Source organism: Portunus trituberculatus, chromosome 37 (assembly GCF_017591435.1).
Source record: "Portunus trituberculatus isolate SZX2019 chromosome 37, ASM1759143v1, whole genome shotgun sequence".
Taxonomy (NCBI): domain Eukaryota; kingdom Metazoa; phylum Arthropoda; class Malacostraca; order Decapoda; family Portunidae; genus Portunus; species Portunus trituberculatus.
The window spans coordinates 9,837,108-9,850,662 of NC_059291.1; the positions used below are offsets into that span (position 1 = coordinate 9,837,108).

At 40.2% G+C, this 13,555-nt stretch overlaps 1 protein-coding gene across 2 annotated transcripts in view; it reads right to left on the bottom strand.

The window, feature by feature from the left end:
* Positions 1 to 10,656, bottom strand: part of LOC123513818 (palmitoyltransferase ZDHHC5-like) — a 47,562-nt gene extending 36,906 nt beyond the window's left edge. For both annotated transcript variants that reach the window (XM_045271184.1, XM_045271183.1), the window contains exons 1-6: positions 10,493 to 10,656; positions 9,005 to 9,126; positions 8,042 to 8,199; positions 6,794 to 6,966; positions 4,474 to 4,668; positions 3,530 to 3,680 (exon numbers count right to left, since the gene is read on the bottom strand). In XM_045271184.1, coding sequence (XP_045127119.1) covers positions 3,530 to 3,680; positions 4,474 to 4,668; positions 6,794 to 6,966; positions 8,042 to 8,199; positions 9,005 to 9,126; positions 10,493 to 10,584 — 891 coding nt within the window. In that variant the 5' untranslated portion in view covers positions 10,585 to 10,656. The remainder of the gene's footprint in view (positions 1 to 3,529; positions 3,681 to 4,473; positions 4,669 to 6,793; positions 6,967 to 8,041; positions 8,200 to 9,004; positions 9,127 to 10,492) is intronic.
* Between the last annotated feature and the right edge of the window lie 2,899 nt (positions 10,657 to 13,555).

Sequence of the window (13,555 nt, forward strand, 5' to 3'; positions counted from 1 at the left end):
ACACTCACCTTTTTTTCATTCATTTAGTCTCTTCATTCAGTCTTCCTTAGTACACCAAACAAACTTACATTTTTTAACCTGAATTCTATATAGTCCTATCACAGAAAAGAAAAATCCCAGGCCTTTTATCAAACAATTTCTTCACCTTCCCAGTAATTCTGATGCACTTTTATCTGATCCAAAAGACTTCCAATATCCAGCATTCATTGACAACCAACACCCAGCATCCATCAACATCCTTGTGTTCATGAGTCTTCACACTAAAAGTTCTTTATCCTTCAAAATATCTATCTCATGTTTTATCCACTCCATCCTCGATATAATCTCTAACCTTTCCTCCCTTTGCTTTATTAGGATAAATCTTTATTAACACCTAATTTGCACTTTAACCTTCTCCATTGCCTCACAAACCTCATTCCTAACTTCTATGGTATAGTGAATTGAGATTCATGATCTATCAACAGCTATGGAGTGCAGTATAATTGTTATTCCCAAAGCAGTTTCAGTAAGTCACTAGTTTCAGGTGTTATTCTTTAAATGAAGTATGACCTGTTAGCAGCCTGTTGGGTAGGCCAGGGCACAGTAGCACAGGTGAGTGTAGGCAGCAGTGTTACCTTTACTCTCTTCCCACTGCCAACTGACAGCTAAGTATTAAGGTCGGGTTATAAAAGCTAGTAATGAACCCCCAGAGGCAGTGACATGCACGGGATGGCAGATCACCAAAAGTTAAAATTAGTGTTAACTCTACATGGTAGGAGTGAATCACCAGTGGCCTCAACACAAATACATCACCTTCATGTCTATACAATGATCTCCTCTTTAATCCTTACCAATCAAAAATTAATAACTGATTATGGAAAAGAAATGGCAGGAGAGTAAATCTGCAGTATAAAAGATTCCATTAGCTGAAATTCAATTCATATTCTTAGAGAATAAACACCCGAAGAGAACATATTTGTTCAAGCACATTTTATAATTTCCTTTATCTTTTTTTTTTTTTTTTTTTTCTTCATAACACAACATCAGACTGCCATGCATGCACTGTTTCATTCTTTTTACCCCATATTAAACAATCTAATATTTTTTCTTGATCAATAGTAAGTTAGAAAATTAGAGGCACTCACTTCACTCCTCCCTCACTTCCCTCATCCTTGCTAAGCCCCAACACACTTTGTCCTTAACACACTGAGATTACTGTATGGTACAGCCACAGCATTTGTACAGCCTTTACTTCTGACACATGGGAGATGATGATGCTGAATGATACAATGATACTAACTTTTTCACCAGATGCATGATGAGTGTTGAGCTGTAATGACCAATATATATCAACAATATGATGTTAATTAGTATTACAACTAATATGCTGCCTTAATACCAAACAAAGCACTGCAACAATTAAAGATTGAAACTAAAGTGAAATCTGTTACTGGACAGATCATATCTCTCTTAGGAATTTGGATGTTTCTGTTGCACTTGGCATGAGGAAATGTAGAAGTGATGATGGTAGTGCTAGTAGTGATAATGGTGGTAATGGAGATGGTGATCATAATGAAGACAATGATGAGGACTACACCAGTGCCAGGACCATCACAGTGGCTGGTTTCTCTAACACATCATTAGTCAGGCCACCAGTAAGCACCATGAACACCAAGGCCCAGGTGATCTCATGGGTGGCTCTAACTGTCCTGCCTCTACAAGAGCAACTGAGAGAGTGGTGTGAAGGAAAGACTTCCAGAAATGTGAGAAGCAAAGAGAACACCTCAGGATGAAGTTGCTGGAGGGAGAGACAGCATTGATAGGTAATGGTGGATATCTACTAAATGATATACAGATAAATAGAAAGATAGACAGAATTAGACAGAAAGACACACAGAAAAGTAGGTACACAGACAGATTAACAGAAAACTAGATAAATAGACAAATAAAATAGACATACCTAGATAACTGATTTATAGATGAATATAGATAAATATACACTAGTAATTTTCACCAAGCATTTTTCATATACAAAATTTCAAGTTTCTCAAATTTCTTGTATTGCAACCACCTCTGCTTCTGTTTACCAAGCAAACCAAAATGTTTTTCCAAAAGTTCTTAAAATCAATCTGTACTTAAATATACAAATCCAATCAGATGATTTTCCTTCAGATTACAAGCAAACACACATAAAAACATTCCTCAAGGGTCTGCCCAGTCTGTTCACTGCCACAGACTCAGGGCTACACACACCCCAGCGATGGAGCAAACACACCAAGCAACTCACAAGCAATTCACTGCAACTCAAACCCAATCCCTAAAAAAAAATTAAAGCAAAAAATAATGCCAAGTCAACCTCTTTTTTCTTTTTGTGAACTCTTAAAATTCAATGCAGTAGCAACTGTCAATGTTAAGTGTAAAAGGCAGCTTCTATGATAGTAAATGACTGATGAATTATGATTATAATTATCATTAATATAATTTTTATTATTTCTATCTTATTTTTGGGGGAAGAGATTTTGTTAGACTCAAGATACTAGTTATTTAATGTTCACAGAGAAAAAGCCTGTTCATTATTGTTTAGTCCTGGCTAAGACTTCCCAGGTCCAAGACTGATGATACTACACAAGCCATTTCCTCCAGAACTTTGCAGGCCATGTGACTATTCCCTGCAGACCATGAGTGAGAAAGCAAGGTTTGAAATGATAATCTGATCCAAAGACAAATAACTAACTATTACTTCTCTAATATAATATAATATTGAATGCTTCCAAAAATTGTCCTGCATTGTTAAGTATTTATAGCAAGAAAATACTAATGATGTTTTGCTGCTAAAACTAAACTCTGCCAATGTGTTATTAATTTGTATATGAGAAAATTTCTACTTCATGTATCACTTCTTTTGTATTCTCCCTCAAGCTCCTAGAAGTCTGAAAATGCATGAGGAACATTCAATGCTGTATCCTTAGAGCAAGCCAGTCAAAACAAAGAATGCCCTACATATCCTAAGTGCTTAGTCTGTTGCGAGAATGCATAATGAGTATCAATCAATGAGTCAGATACATTTGAGAATGATGATGGAAATTGTAATCCCCAAGGAGAATGATCTATTTTGCATTATTTTACTAACTGACAATTAAGAAGCCATCTTATCATACCAAGCTAGACTAAAGTAAGATTAGAGCACCTACTCATATATTTTTGAATGGCAGATCTAATAAAGCAAGATATCCTTTGCTCATCCACAACATTGGTGTGGTGAGTGATGGCTCACTCAGTGGCACACATTGCACAGGATAAGGAGGGACTGCTGTGGCCACACTGCACTCACTCTTGGCTGCAGAATGAACCAAACACTAGCACACACCACACATCCTATTCATACCCACTTGGGGGAAAGCACACACTTGGGGAACAGATGCCCTTAGCGAGTGACGGGGACAGGGAGGAGGCAAGCAGCACTGCCACAATGCTCCCACAGCACCCTCCCATGAATGACACATGTGTAGGCACATTTGTATGAATGCATGAGTGGAAAGTGGGTACTCACTTGGCTGTAGGCAGTAGAGTTGGGTGCCTGAACACCATTGTCCATGTACACACGCACTTGACTGTGGCTGGTGATGGTGGACACTGGGGCTGGCGGGCTGGATGATGGGTTGAACCTATACCTCCCTATGTACTTGGCAGGTCTCTTTATGCTGCAATAAGGCAAGGTCTGTGTCAGTCACCCTCAACAATGATGCCAAAAATTCAACAAGCTTCAGGGATGCCAAGAGAGAGCTTCAACACCACTTTTTGGGAGCAATAAAGCTATAGGGCTATGAAACTATCTTTTTCTTCTGGAACCATTAAGGACATTTTCATGTCACTTATATATATATATATATATATATATATATATATATATATATATATATATATATATATCACTACATATATTCCTAAACTAGTAAAAGTCTTCTTCATGCCAAAGGAAGCTACTTGATGAACAGTTACATCGTGTCTTTCCTTTAGGTGATAACAGGCCTTCGGAAAGATCTTCCAGTACTGAAATCATCCTCTCATCAAGAATGATCAAAACTTTCTTTAAATTTTCACCCACCTATGACTACTTATAAACATCCACTGCTCCTCTTTGATAAAATAATGGCATGACAATGGTATACAAGAATTCATTAGATACCTCTGAGTGAGATGGGAGGTAAAGAATATTACAGCCTTCAGCACACTCAGACACCCCACCCTCAACATACACCTGAAGTCCCATCCACTGGTCAGGGGGGTGAGGAGTGCTGGACAAGGCCAAAAACAAGAACAAGGAGCAAAAAAAATTGAGAGATCAGTGTCTTGAAATCTCACTTCTCAAAGAATTAAGTCATAAAGAGGGATAAATACAGAAGCAAGCAGGAAGTTCCAATTTACCAGAAAAATAGATGAATAATCAAGAATACTTGTTACCTCTTGCATTAGAGACACGGACAGAACACTTACCTTGGATACTGAGGACCACAAAGGATGAAGCAACAGTTCTTACAGCAACCGCGAGAGAAAGGATTGTAGCCGCCTCGGAACTTGCCCGTCACCTGCTCATTGGTGGTGCGCCCCCGACTGACCAGCACCATGTGGAACCCCGTCAAGCCCAGGATGGGGATAAGGAGCAAGGCAATCACCCCCATCACTACCATACTGCAGGGACACACCAAATAGATCCATCAACTTCCACCACCAGAAAACAGAGGGTTGTATTGGATATACCATATCTATTTTATTGAATATCTTGTATGTGGGTCAACCACCTATATGTAGGGGCACCTACTTCTTAAATCTATCTAACCAAAATATACATAAAACTTACAGTGCTGCACCAGTAATGGAATGATGTTACAATATTAAATAACCACACTTTATGGAAATGAGAGAGAGAGAGAGAGAGAGAGAGAGAGAGAGAGAGAGAGAGAGAGAGAGAGAGAGAGAGAGAGAGAGAGAGCAACTCCCCCTTCATTGTTCAGTCAGTTAATCAAAGTGTGAAATATTTGTCCTCACACAGAGGTTAACACAAACACACACACATACATACACCTACTGTCCCACTGGTGTTTTTTATTTCACATTCTCCTTTAAAAGACAAAGACAAAGACAGAGACACACACACACACACACAGTCCTACCCGAAGATCAGTCTATGAGCTCTGAGCTCGCTCCGTAATGGGGAAGACTGGCTGGGTGACCAGCAGGCGACCGAGGTGAATACTAACACACACACACACACACACACACACACACACATTCATTCCCATATTTACTTCAATGCTTAGTAATTGGTAAAGATTTGTGTTGTTTACTAGTCATAATGAATAAATTGCTAGTAACCTTTCCTATAATGCTTGGATTCCAGAATTTTTACCAAAGGAACCTAATCTTTGTGTTTAGGTCAATCCTCAAACTTTTACCTACATACTTGACCTATACTTCAAAGGCATCTGTGTATTTTGCTACGACAGACAACAGATATTCCAAACTAAATTAATACAATCTTTGCTTTTGGTGTAATAGCTGCTAAGATCTCTAAAGTTCATACACATATTTCCTAGATTTCTGAATCAATATAGATATTTAAGATTTAAACTTCACAACTGTAATCTTTGTTTCTGAATTATGATGGTTTGCTAAGACCTTTAAACTTCACAATTGCATAGGGACTGGCAACTAAGTGGGCATCTTTGTTTTATTTTTTTGTTGCCAATGGACAGTTTTCCCCATTCTTACATGAAAAAAATAAATAAATAAAAAAAAAAAAAAAATCACTTCACAATAATAATAATCTTTGTCTCCATGACACACCTTGAATGTGCAAGTGCGTCATTGAGCAATGTTCTCCCTTATATAAAAAGCCCTAAGAGTCCTGCTAAGTCACCTCTTCATCTGAAACCAGGGACCTCCAATCATTTTCTTGTCTAAAGTCAAGTCTTAAGCTTCCCTTATCTTATCACAAAGCACTACTCTCAGCCTTCCTATCTCACCCTCACACACTTCATTTCCACACACACATTCAAGTATAGCACAATTTTACCTACTTCAACAATTAAACACATACAATACAACAACACACAGAGACAAATACACACATCTTGCAACAACTGCTTAAGGAGGAGGAGAAACTGTTCAATAACCTTTAAAGCATACATATTCATATCATTACTTCACCAATACTAAAAAAGAAAAAATATATATATTCAAGTCTACTAAAAATTCAAGCTACCTCACAGTATATACTTTGGTCCCAATTCAGTAATAAATTATGGCAGGTTTTTACTTTTACTTTCACGAGCTATGGATAGACAAAGCTACAGACACAACTGGAGATTCAGCTGTGAGAGTTGGCTGATGTGGCACCTTTACTACTACTTGCTCTCCACCTACACACTACTGCACTGACTAACTACCTGCACTGCACTGACCTTACAACCATTGACTCTGCAGGACTGTTAGTAAATCTGTGGGAGTGTATTGGGGTCAGAGGAATATTTCTGGGCATTATTCTGCTTCTCACTCAAGTTAAAATGGTATCATATGTACCACTGGCCACCACCTTAAAGCTATCTGTCTCTTCCTCTCCAGTTTCCACGAACAGCTATTCTAAATCTTGAAGCACCTAGATTATAGCTCATGACCTCTCAGAAAATAAAGACATCAGTGTTTCTTTCCTCCTATAAACAAGTGAAGATTACAGGACTTACTATAATTATACAAACATAAAAGGTTTACTCAATTTGGTAATGAAAACTACTTCCTAAGACAGTGAAAGACTCACCTTATTATAGTCCTAACTTCAGTGAGGTTATCTTTTCTCTCCAGTACATGGACAAGACAAAATGCAAAGATGGAGATCATATGAATGCTGAGTGAACAGAGAAACATGAAGAAATAGCGATAGTTCCTTCGACCTATGCAATTATTGACCCACGGGCAGTGATGGTCAAACGTCTGCAAAGAGAATAAATATTTTTAGCCAAATCTTTCCTCATATCATGTGTAAAAAATTAAGTATGAATAAATAATGAACAAAAAAATAAATCATTACACAAAACCATTCACCTCTTCTTACTGCACTCTTTAACCATTCTCACACTAGTGGATAGTAAAAAAAAAAAAAAAATGTCAGCAAAGTAATGTCTCCAGTCTTGACAGCCACATTCTTCTCGGAACACAAAACACAAGACAAGTATCTGTGGCAAGGAAAACATGTTCTCTCTACCAAATGAAATTTCATTTCATGAATCAATAAAAAAAATAAATAAATTAAAAAAAAAATATTAAACACTAGGATTTCAGTGAAATCACCCAAAAGTAATTCATTCAACATCATTTATTAATCAATAGTGGTCAATTAACATCAGCAGATAAAGTTTGATAACCTGATGAATGTGACTAAACACACACACACACACACACACACACACACACACACACACACACACACACACACACACACATAAGAAAGTTGGAGAGACTACAAAAAATGGATACAAGAATGGTTCCAGAATTTGAAGGGATGACATATGAGGAGAGACTAAAGGCTATGGATCTATCAACCCTGGAACAAAGAAGGGAGAGAGGAGATCTGATACAAGTTTATAAATTGATCAACGGAATGGACCAAGTGGATAATGAGAAACTGATCCTGGGAGAAGAATATGACATTCGAAGCACAAGATCGCATAGTAAAAAGCTGAGAAAAGGAAGATGTCTGAGAGATGTTAAAAATATAGTTTCCCGCAAAGATGTATTGAGACGTGGAACAGTTTAAATGAAGAAGTAGTGTCTGCAACGAGTGTGCATACTTTTAAAGTAAGATTGGATAAGTGTAGATATGGAGACAGGGCCACACGAGCATAAAGCCCAGGCCCTGTAAAACTACAACTAGGTAAATACACACACACACATACACACACACACACACACACACACACACACACACACACACACACACACACACACACACTATGAAGCCAAGTAGGAGAGCCAGCAGTGAGGCACGGAGGAGTGGGTATGGCCTTACCTCAATGCAATGGTTGCAAACTGAGCAATGTGAGCAACGTGGGGGCCGGTAAAAATGGCATGTGACGCACCACTTCATGCGCACTGTGATGCCGTTTATTTCTACGTTTTTGTATAATGGCGCACGGAAGTCGTCATCCCGGTCCTCGTCTGTTGAGGCTGCAGAGAGATACAGTGACATTCAGTTAGGTGAAGATTGAATAATTAGGAAAAGTAGGAACACAAGATGACAGGTTATCATAAAATCATCAGCATATGACACTCAGATGAAGGACAAGTAATTAAGAGTAGAATTAGCAGTACACTTATCCTCAAACTTTGGATAAAACTCTTTGACAACACTTTTTGGGGAGTGGAACCTTCAGTGAGCCCTTTGTGTTGACCTAGGCCAGTCCCCTTTTACATCAAATAAAAAACCAAGGATGTCTTGTGTTTAAAATAGAACCATGTGTTATCAAACATTCACTGGTATACAACAGTGCAGGATATAAAGAGTTTATATTTGTGAAAGTAATCAACCAGATGTTTCTTTCTCTACAACTTAGGCAAATTCATTTTATTTTATCTTTTTATCTATTTCATTTATTAATTTATTTTTTTATTATTATTATTTTCTTTTTTTTTTTTTGTTTAGGAGAAACACAGAAGAAACAACACTTAATAATCATGTAGATGACGAAAATCAAAATCACACCATTCATGGTCCCGAAGCATTGGCCTTAAGTATTGGACACACACACACACACACACACACACACACACATAATCTTAAGCCTTCCCCCAATCCCCATATGTATATTTTCAGTATGTATGTACTGCAATTCCTAATAAACCATATATTATTATTATTATTATTATTAAACACACACACACACATACACAGACACACACTCTAACAAATATTACTCAGCAGGAACATGAGTCACATAACAGTAACAAAAAGGAAACTAACACCATGTCTTACCTTTTGGTATAACTCCAGGATCCATGAATGTAGCTAAAGAGAAATTGAGCACCACAAAGAGTGTGACGACACCCTGATACACAGGGACGTAGATGCCCCATCTTAAGTACAGAGAGTAACATCTGAAACAACAAAACATGATAACAATGACCTAGCCCAAGGTGTGCCAAGATCATTACTCCTACCACTCTTATAACTCCTATAACATAATACAATGAAACCTGACATCAGTTACCTGTGTATGCTGATATTCTTACTTTTGCCTGCCTTTACATCCTATAATGTTTGAAACATCAAACCTGATACATACTATTGACCTGTGTGTTGAGATCCTTTCTTCTATTAGTATTGTCCTGTCTATTTGCTTAAAATAAGGTTTGATAGGAAGTGATTAAACAATAAGGATTTGCTAAGCTTATAGTTGCTTGTAATGTCCTGGCCAGCATGCAGAGTGCTTGGAGAGAGCATAAACACGACTGCCTCACAGGTGTCAGTCAGATGATGGTGAGCTCCCAGTACTGAGTGCAGTGAATGGAGCAGTGCTCAAGTACACAAAAGCTACCCATTTCACATGCAGAACATAATTTGTAACAGCAAAATAGGGTTTGGGCTGAATCACTCACAGGAAATTAATGAAGCAAAACTACACAACACAATTTGAAACCTTGACACTGGGCAACCAGTACAAACCAACTATTCTGATCCCTGAGTACTGAACCAACGAGAAAAAATAAAACAATGAAAAAAAAAAAAAAATCTCAAGTATAATAATCATAAAATTATAACTGCTGTAAAATATTTATGATTACATCAAGGTTTCAAAACTAAGATAGTCCTTGCCAGCTTTAAGCCTTTGGCTTCGAGTGCTTTAATAAGTTAAAGTGTGGAAGATGAATGTCTGAGCCACACAAAACACATAAGCAAAGAGGAGCAGGAAAAAGTGATCTCAACCAAACAAAACACGAGTAGGAAAAAGAGAAGCTGCTGAACAGAAATTATAATACCGTCAAAACAAAATTATACACAAAGCATTGCAGGGAGGATTTAGCAAAATACAAAAAGAATGAGGAGGAAGATATACATAACAGGATATGAAGGAAGAGGCAATACATAGAATACAGCACAAGGAAGAAACTGAGCACATAACACAGGAAGGAGGAAGAGACAGACACTAATAAACATAACACAATAGAAAGAGGAAAAAGATACACAGAGCCCAGCAGGATGAAGAGAAGGAAGGCGGGTGGGTTCAAGATAGCATAGCCAGCCAGTGTGTACTGTTTTCTGCTTCCCACACCAACAGGCAGCAGCAAAAGGCGCCAGTAGGACAGCGTCTCCCCACCCTGACACACTGAGAACCCTACGGGTGTGCATGGAGGGCATAATAACCCCATTCCCACACCAATGTACACCTGTTTACAAAGCTGACAGGCTAGGGGGATCAGTGTGCTGGCGGGCTTGGCGTCTCATATCTCGCTCCATACTCACGGGTAGACGAAGAACAGAGTGGTGCAGGCTAGAAGTAACGTCCAAGCACACGTGGCTGGTATAAACCGTGTCTTGGGCTCACAGCTGGGCATTTTATCCTGTATTTGTCATCTCAGCATCAAAACATGGCCGCTCCTTTCTCACAGCCATAGACGACACAACCTCACCGTGCCGCGGCTCCTCCTCGCTCCCCAGCATCGCCCCGCGCCGCCCTGGCCGCCCTGAGCCTCCGCGCCGCCCTGATATACGATCAAATTCTACTAAGTGCTACAGAATCTTCCTGTTAACTCCCTTACTTCAAATAAGCAAGTACTTATAGTGGATAATTGACATACAGCTTTTATTTGTTGTTTCTACATTATTTCCATCGCATATGTTTCCCAAGAATGGGAAAGACTAATAATTCTCACAAATGTTTGCTTGAGTGTAAATAAATAGTTGCTGTTGGCTACGTACCAAACAATGAGAATTTTCATTCATGAAACTGAAAATGAACTGAATGAGTGTTGAATGAGAAAAGTATTATCATATAACATTATTACTACTGTAATCTAATCTACCGTGGAATCTTAAGCCTGGCGACAGAGTGAAGGACTCCCGACCACTGCCCACCTGATGCTGCTTTCCAGTTGTACCTACACACGGGAATTCTCTTTTTTAAATCTCCTTTGCTCTCCACATAGAAAAGTGGATGAGAAAGTATCAACTTTTCCCGAGACTGAGTTATGTCTAGGTTCAAGCTGTCCTTGTGTACTGACAAAGAAGACACGCTGAGCATCACGACAGACAATTTTTTATCATGGGAAAGTCATAAGCGGCGTGCATGTCCGCGAATCATGGGAAAGTCATAAGCGGCGTGCATGTCCGCGATTATGCATGTATATGTGAGTACAGTTCCTTGGTGTACACTGTGTGCCTGGAAGAATAAATCTCCGCCCACCGCCCCCGCCTCCGTCGTTGATCCCGCGTGCTTACAACAGGTTCTCGCCACAGGACCGCGGCGCGACTCCCAAGATGTTATAATAGCCTTCGCGGGGCGTGGGCAGGAATGTGGTGGTGGGCGGGAAGGGAGGGACAGGAATGTGGCGGTGAGGGACGGGCGAGGGGCAGGGGAGGGAAAGGAGGGTGGTGTGTGGTGTACGGGCAGCTGCAGACACGCGTTTGCCGCCCACTCAGAGGACACTGCACTGCACAGCGACGCAGGCCGGCGTTCTTCTATCCCTGAACGCTGAAGGTGTGGGTGGAAGCCTCGACCTTACCGCGGAGGGAAGAGCAAGGGTTGGGGAGGGAATGGAGCCGAGGAGTGACAAAGATAAATGACCTGTCAGAACTCAATGGACGTAAAGGGGTGGACAAGATTGACAAATTAAAGTTTAAAGTTACGATACATAAAACTAGATTGCTCGATGATGAATATTATGTCTTTCTATTACAGCTGCTGGGAAGTTGTTATACGGTACAGCGGTGCGTGGCATGTCACATCTATTATAACGAGGAAACAATCTGTCTTTTCTCTTTGGCACGGTTTGCTTCTACAGCCTTGTCTGTGTCTGTAAATGCCACTCTATTCTAACTCATTCTATTGCTAAGGTCCGAAGACATTTTGTTATAGTGAGTTTATAGTTTAGTGACATGCGCCGCCTGCCTTCCCAGCATCCATGGACATGCCATTCACCTGAACGATGCCCTACCTCCGAACGTACTGTACATGTGTCCTGATGGACAGCTCTCCATGCCTTCCCGTTCCCTATTGCATGTCACGCCATTAGGCTTAAGAGAAGTGATTTCTTGACCATGATACTTTATTAGCGAAAACAGTCAGTGAGGATTGATCTGAAGAGGCGCTGCTCACGCGTGTCCATGGGCATGCATGACGCGTGTGCCACTATTCATTGCCGCCTCTTCCATTCCTGGGCAGCTTTAGTTGAAATAAATAAATAAGAAAATAAATAAACGCACCTTCATTGTGAAAGAAGGGCGTGCTAATTGAAGATGGTTTGACCAGGATGCCGCTCATGTACAGGACAGTGACCTCAGAAACGACATCTGGTTCAAGAGAATAAAAATGCTTTGTTATTGAAGCATTGACTTTATTTACCTGTCAGATCCTCTCAGCTCCTTCCTTAACACCTTGGTAAGTTCCTTCGTCAATGACTCCTTCATCACCATCACTTCTCCGCTCACTGTGTTCGATAACGCTTCCTTTGGCTCCTCGTTCATTGTTCATCCATGCCGTCGTTATCGCCTTCATCAAAACCGAGTTCAGCATTTTTGCCAGTGTCTTCTTCTGCCTCTACATCAATGACATACTTCCTGTGAGCAGCGAGGGAATTCCTATAGTTAACTATGGGGAGGCCTTGCACTATCCAACAAGAAGACAGCCTCGTTCGCAACAGCCTTGTTTAGCGTGCAGTTCTCAGCAAGAAGACGCGGCCACGCTATATCTTAGGGCGCGGCTGAATGCTGTCCTGACATACCACCAGCCTGCACAATCACTCTCCTGATGGAGGACACTGCCATTCGTGTACGTTCCTCCCAGACGCTGCCATAAGGTTCAGCAGGTCATTAGAGCATGGTGGGAATCTTTTACTCCTAGAGGACCTCTGACTGCCACCCGGTTGAACAGAGTTGTTGCATAAAGGTATAGAAGGTGTGCAAGGTTTAGTCGAACACACACACACACACACACACACACACACGTACACTGATAATAAGAAATTTTTCGTGATCTCATGTTTTGATCCGTAAAGTCATTCAATCCCAACATGCTGACAGCTGTTTGGACACATTCTAATGAAAATTAATAAATATACAGATAGACATGTGTGAATACCACAAGTGAAAACGCAACACATCCACTGAGAGTGGCGCCTCTGTCCCCCCTGTCCCTGCTAGTGACGTCATATATAAGGCACAGGCTGACATTTTCAATACACAACGGCCTTTGTTTTCCTGCTGCCCTGTGCCTCAGAGGAATGTCAGAGCCCTTACAAAACAACAGTTACATACAGCACACAGAATGTCATGTCATCCCATGCAGATCGCTGCGACCTTCATGCAGTA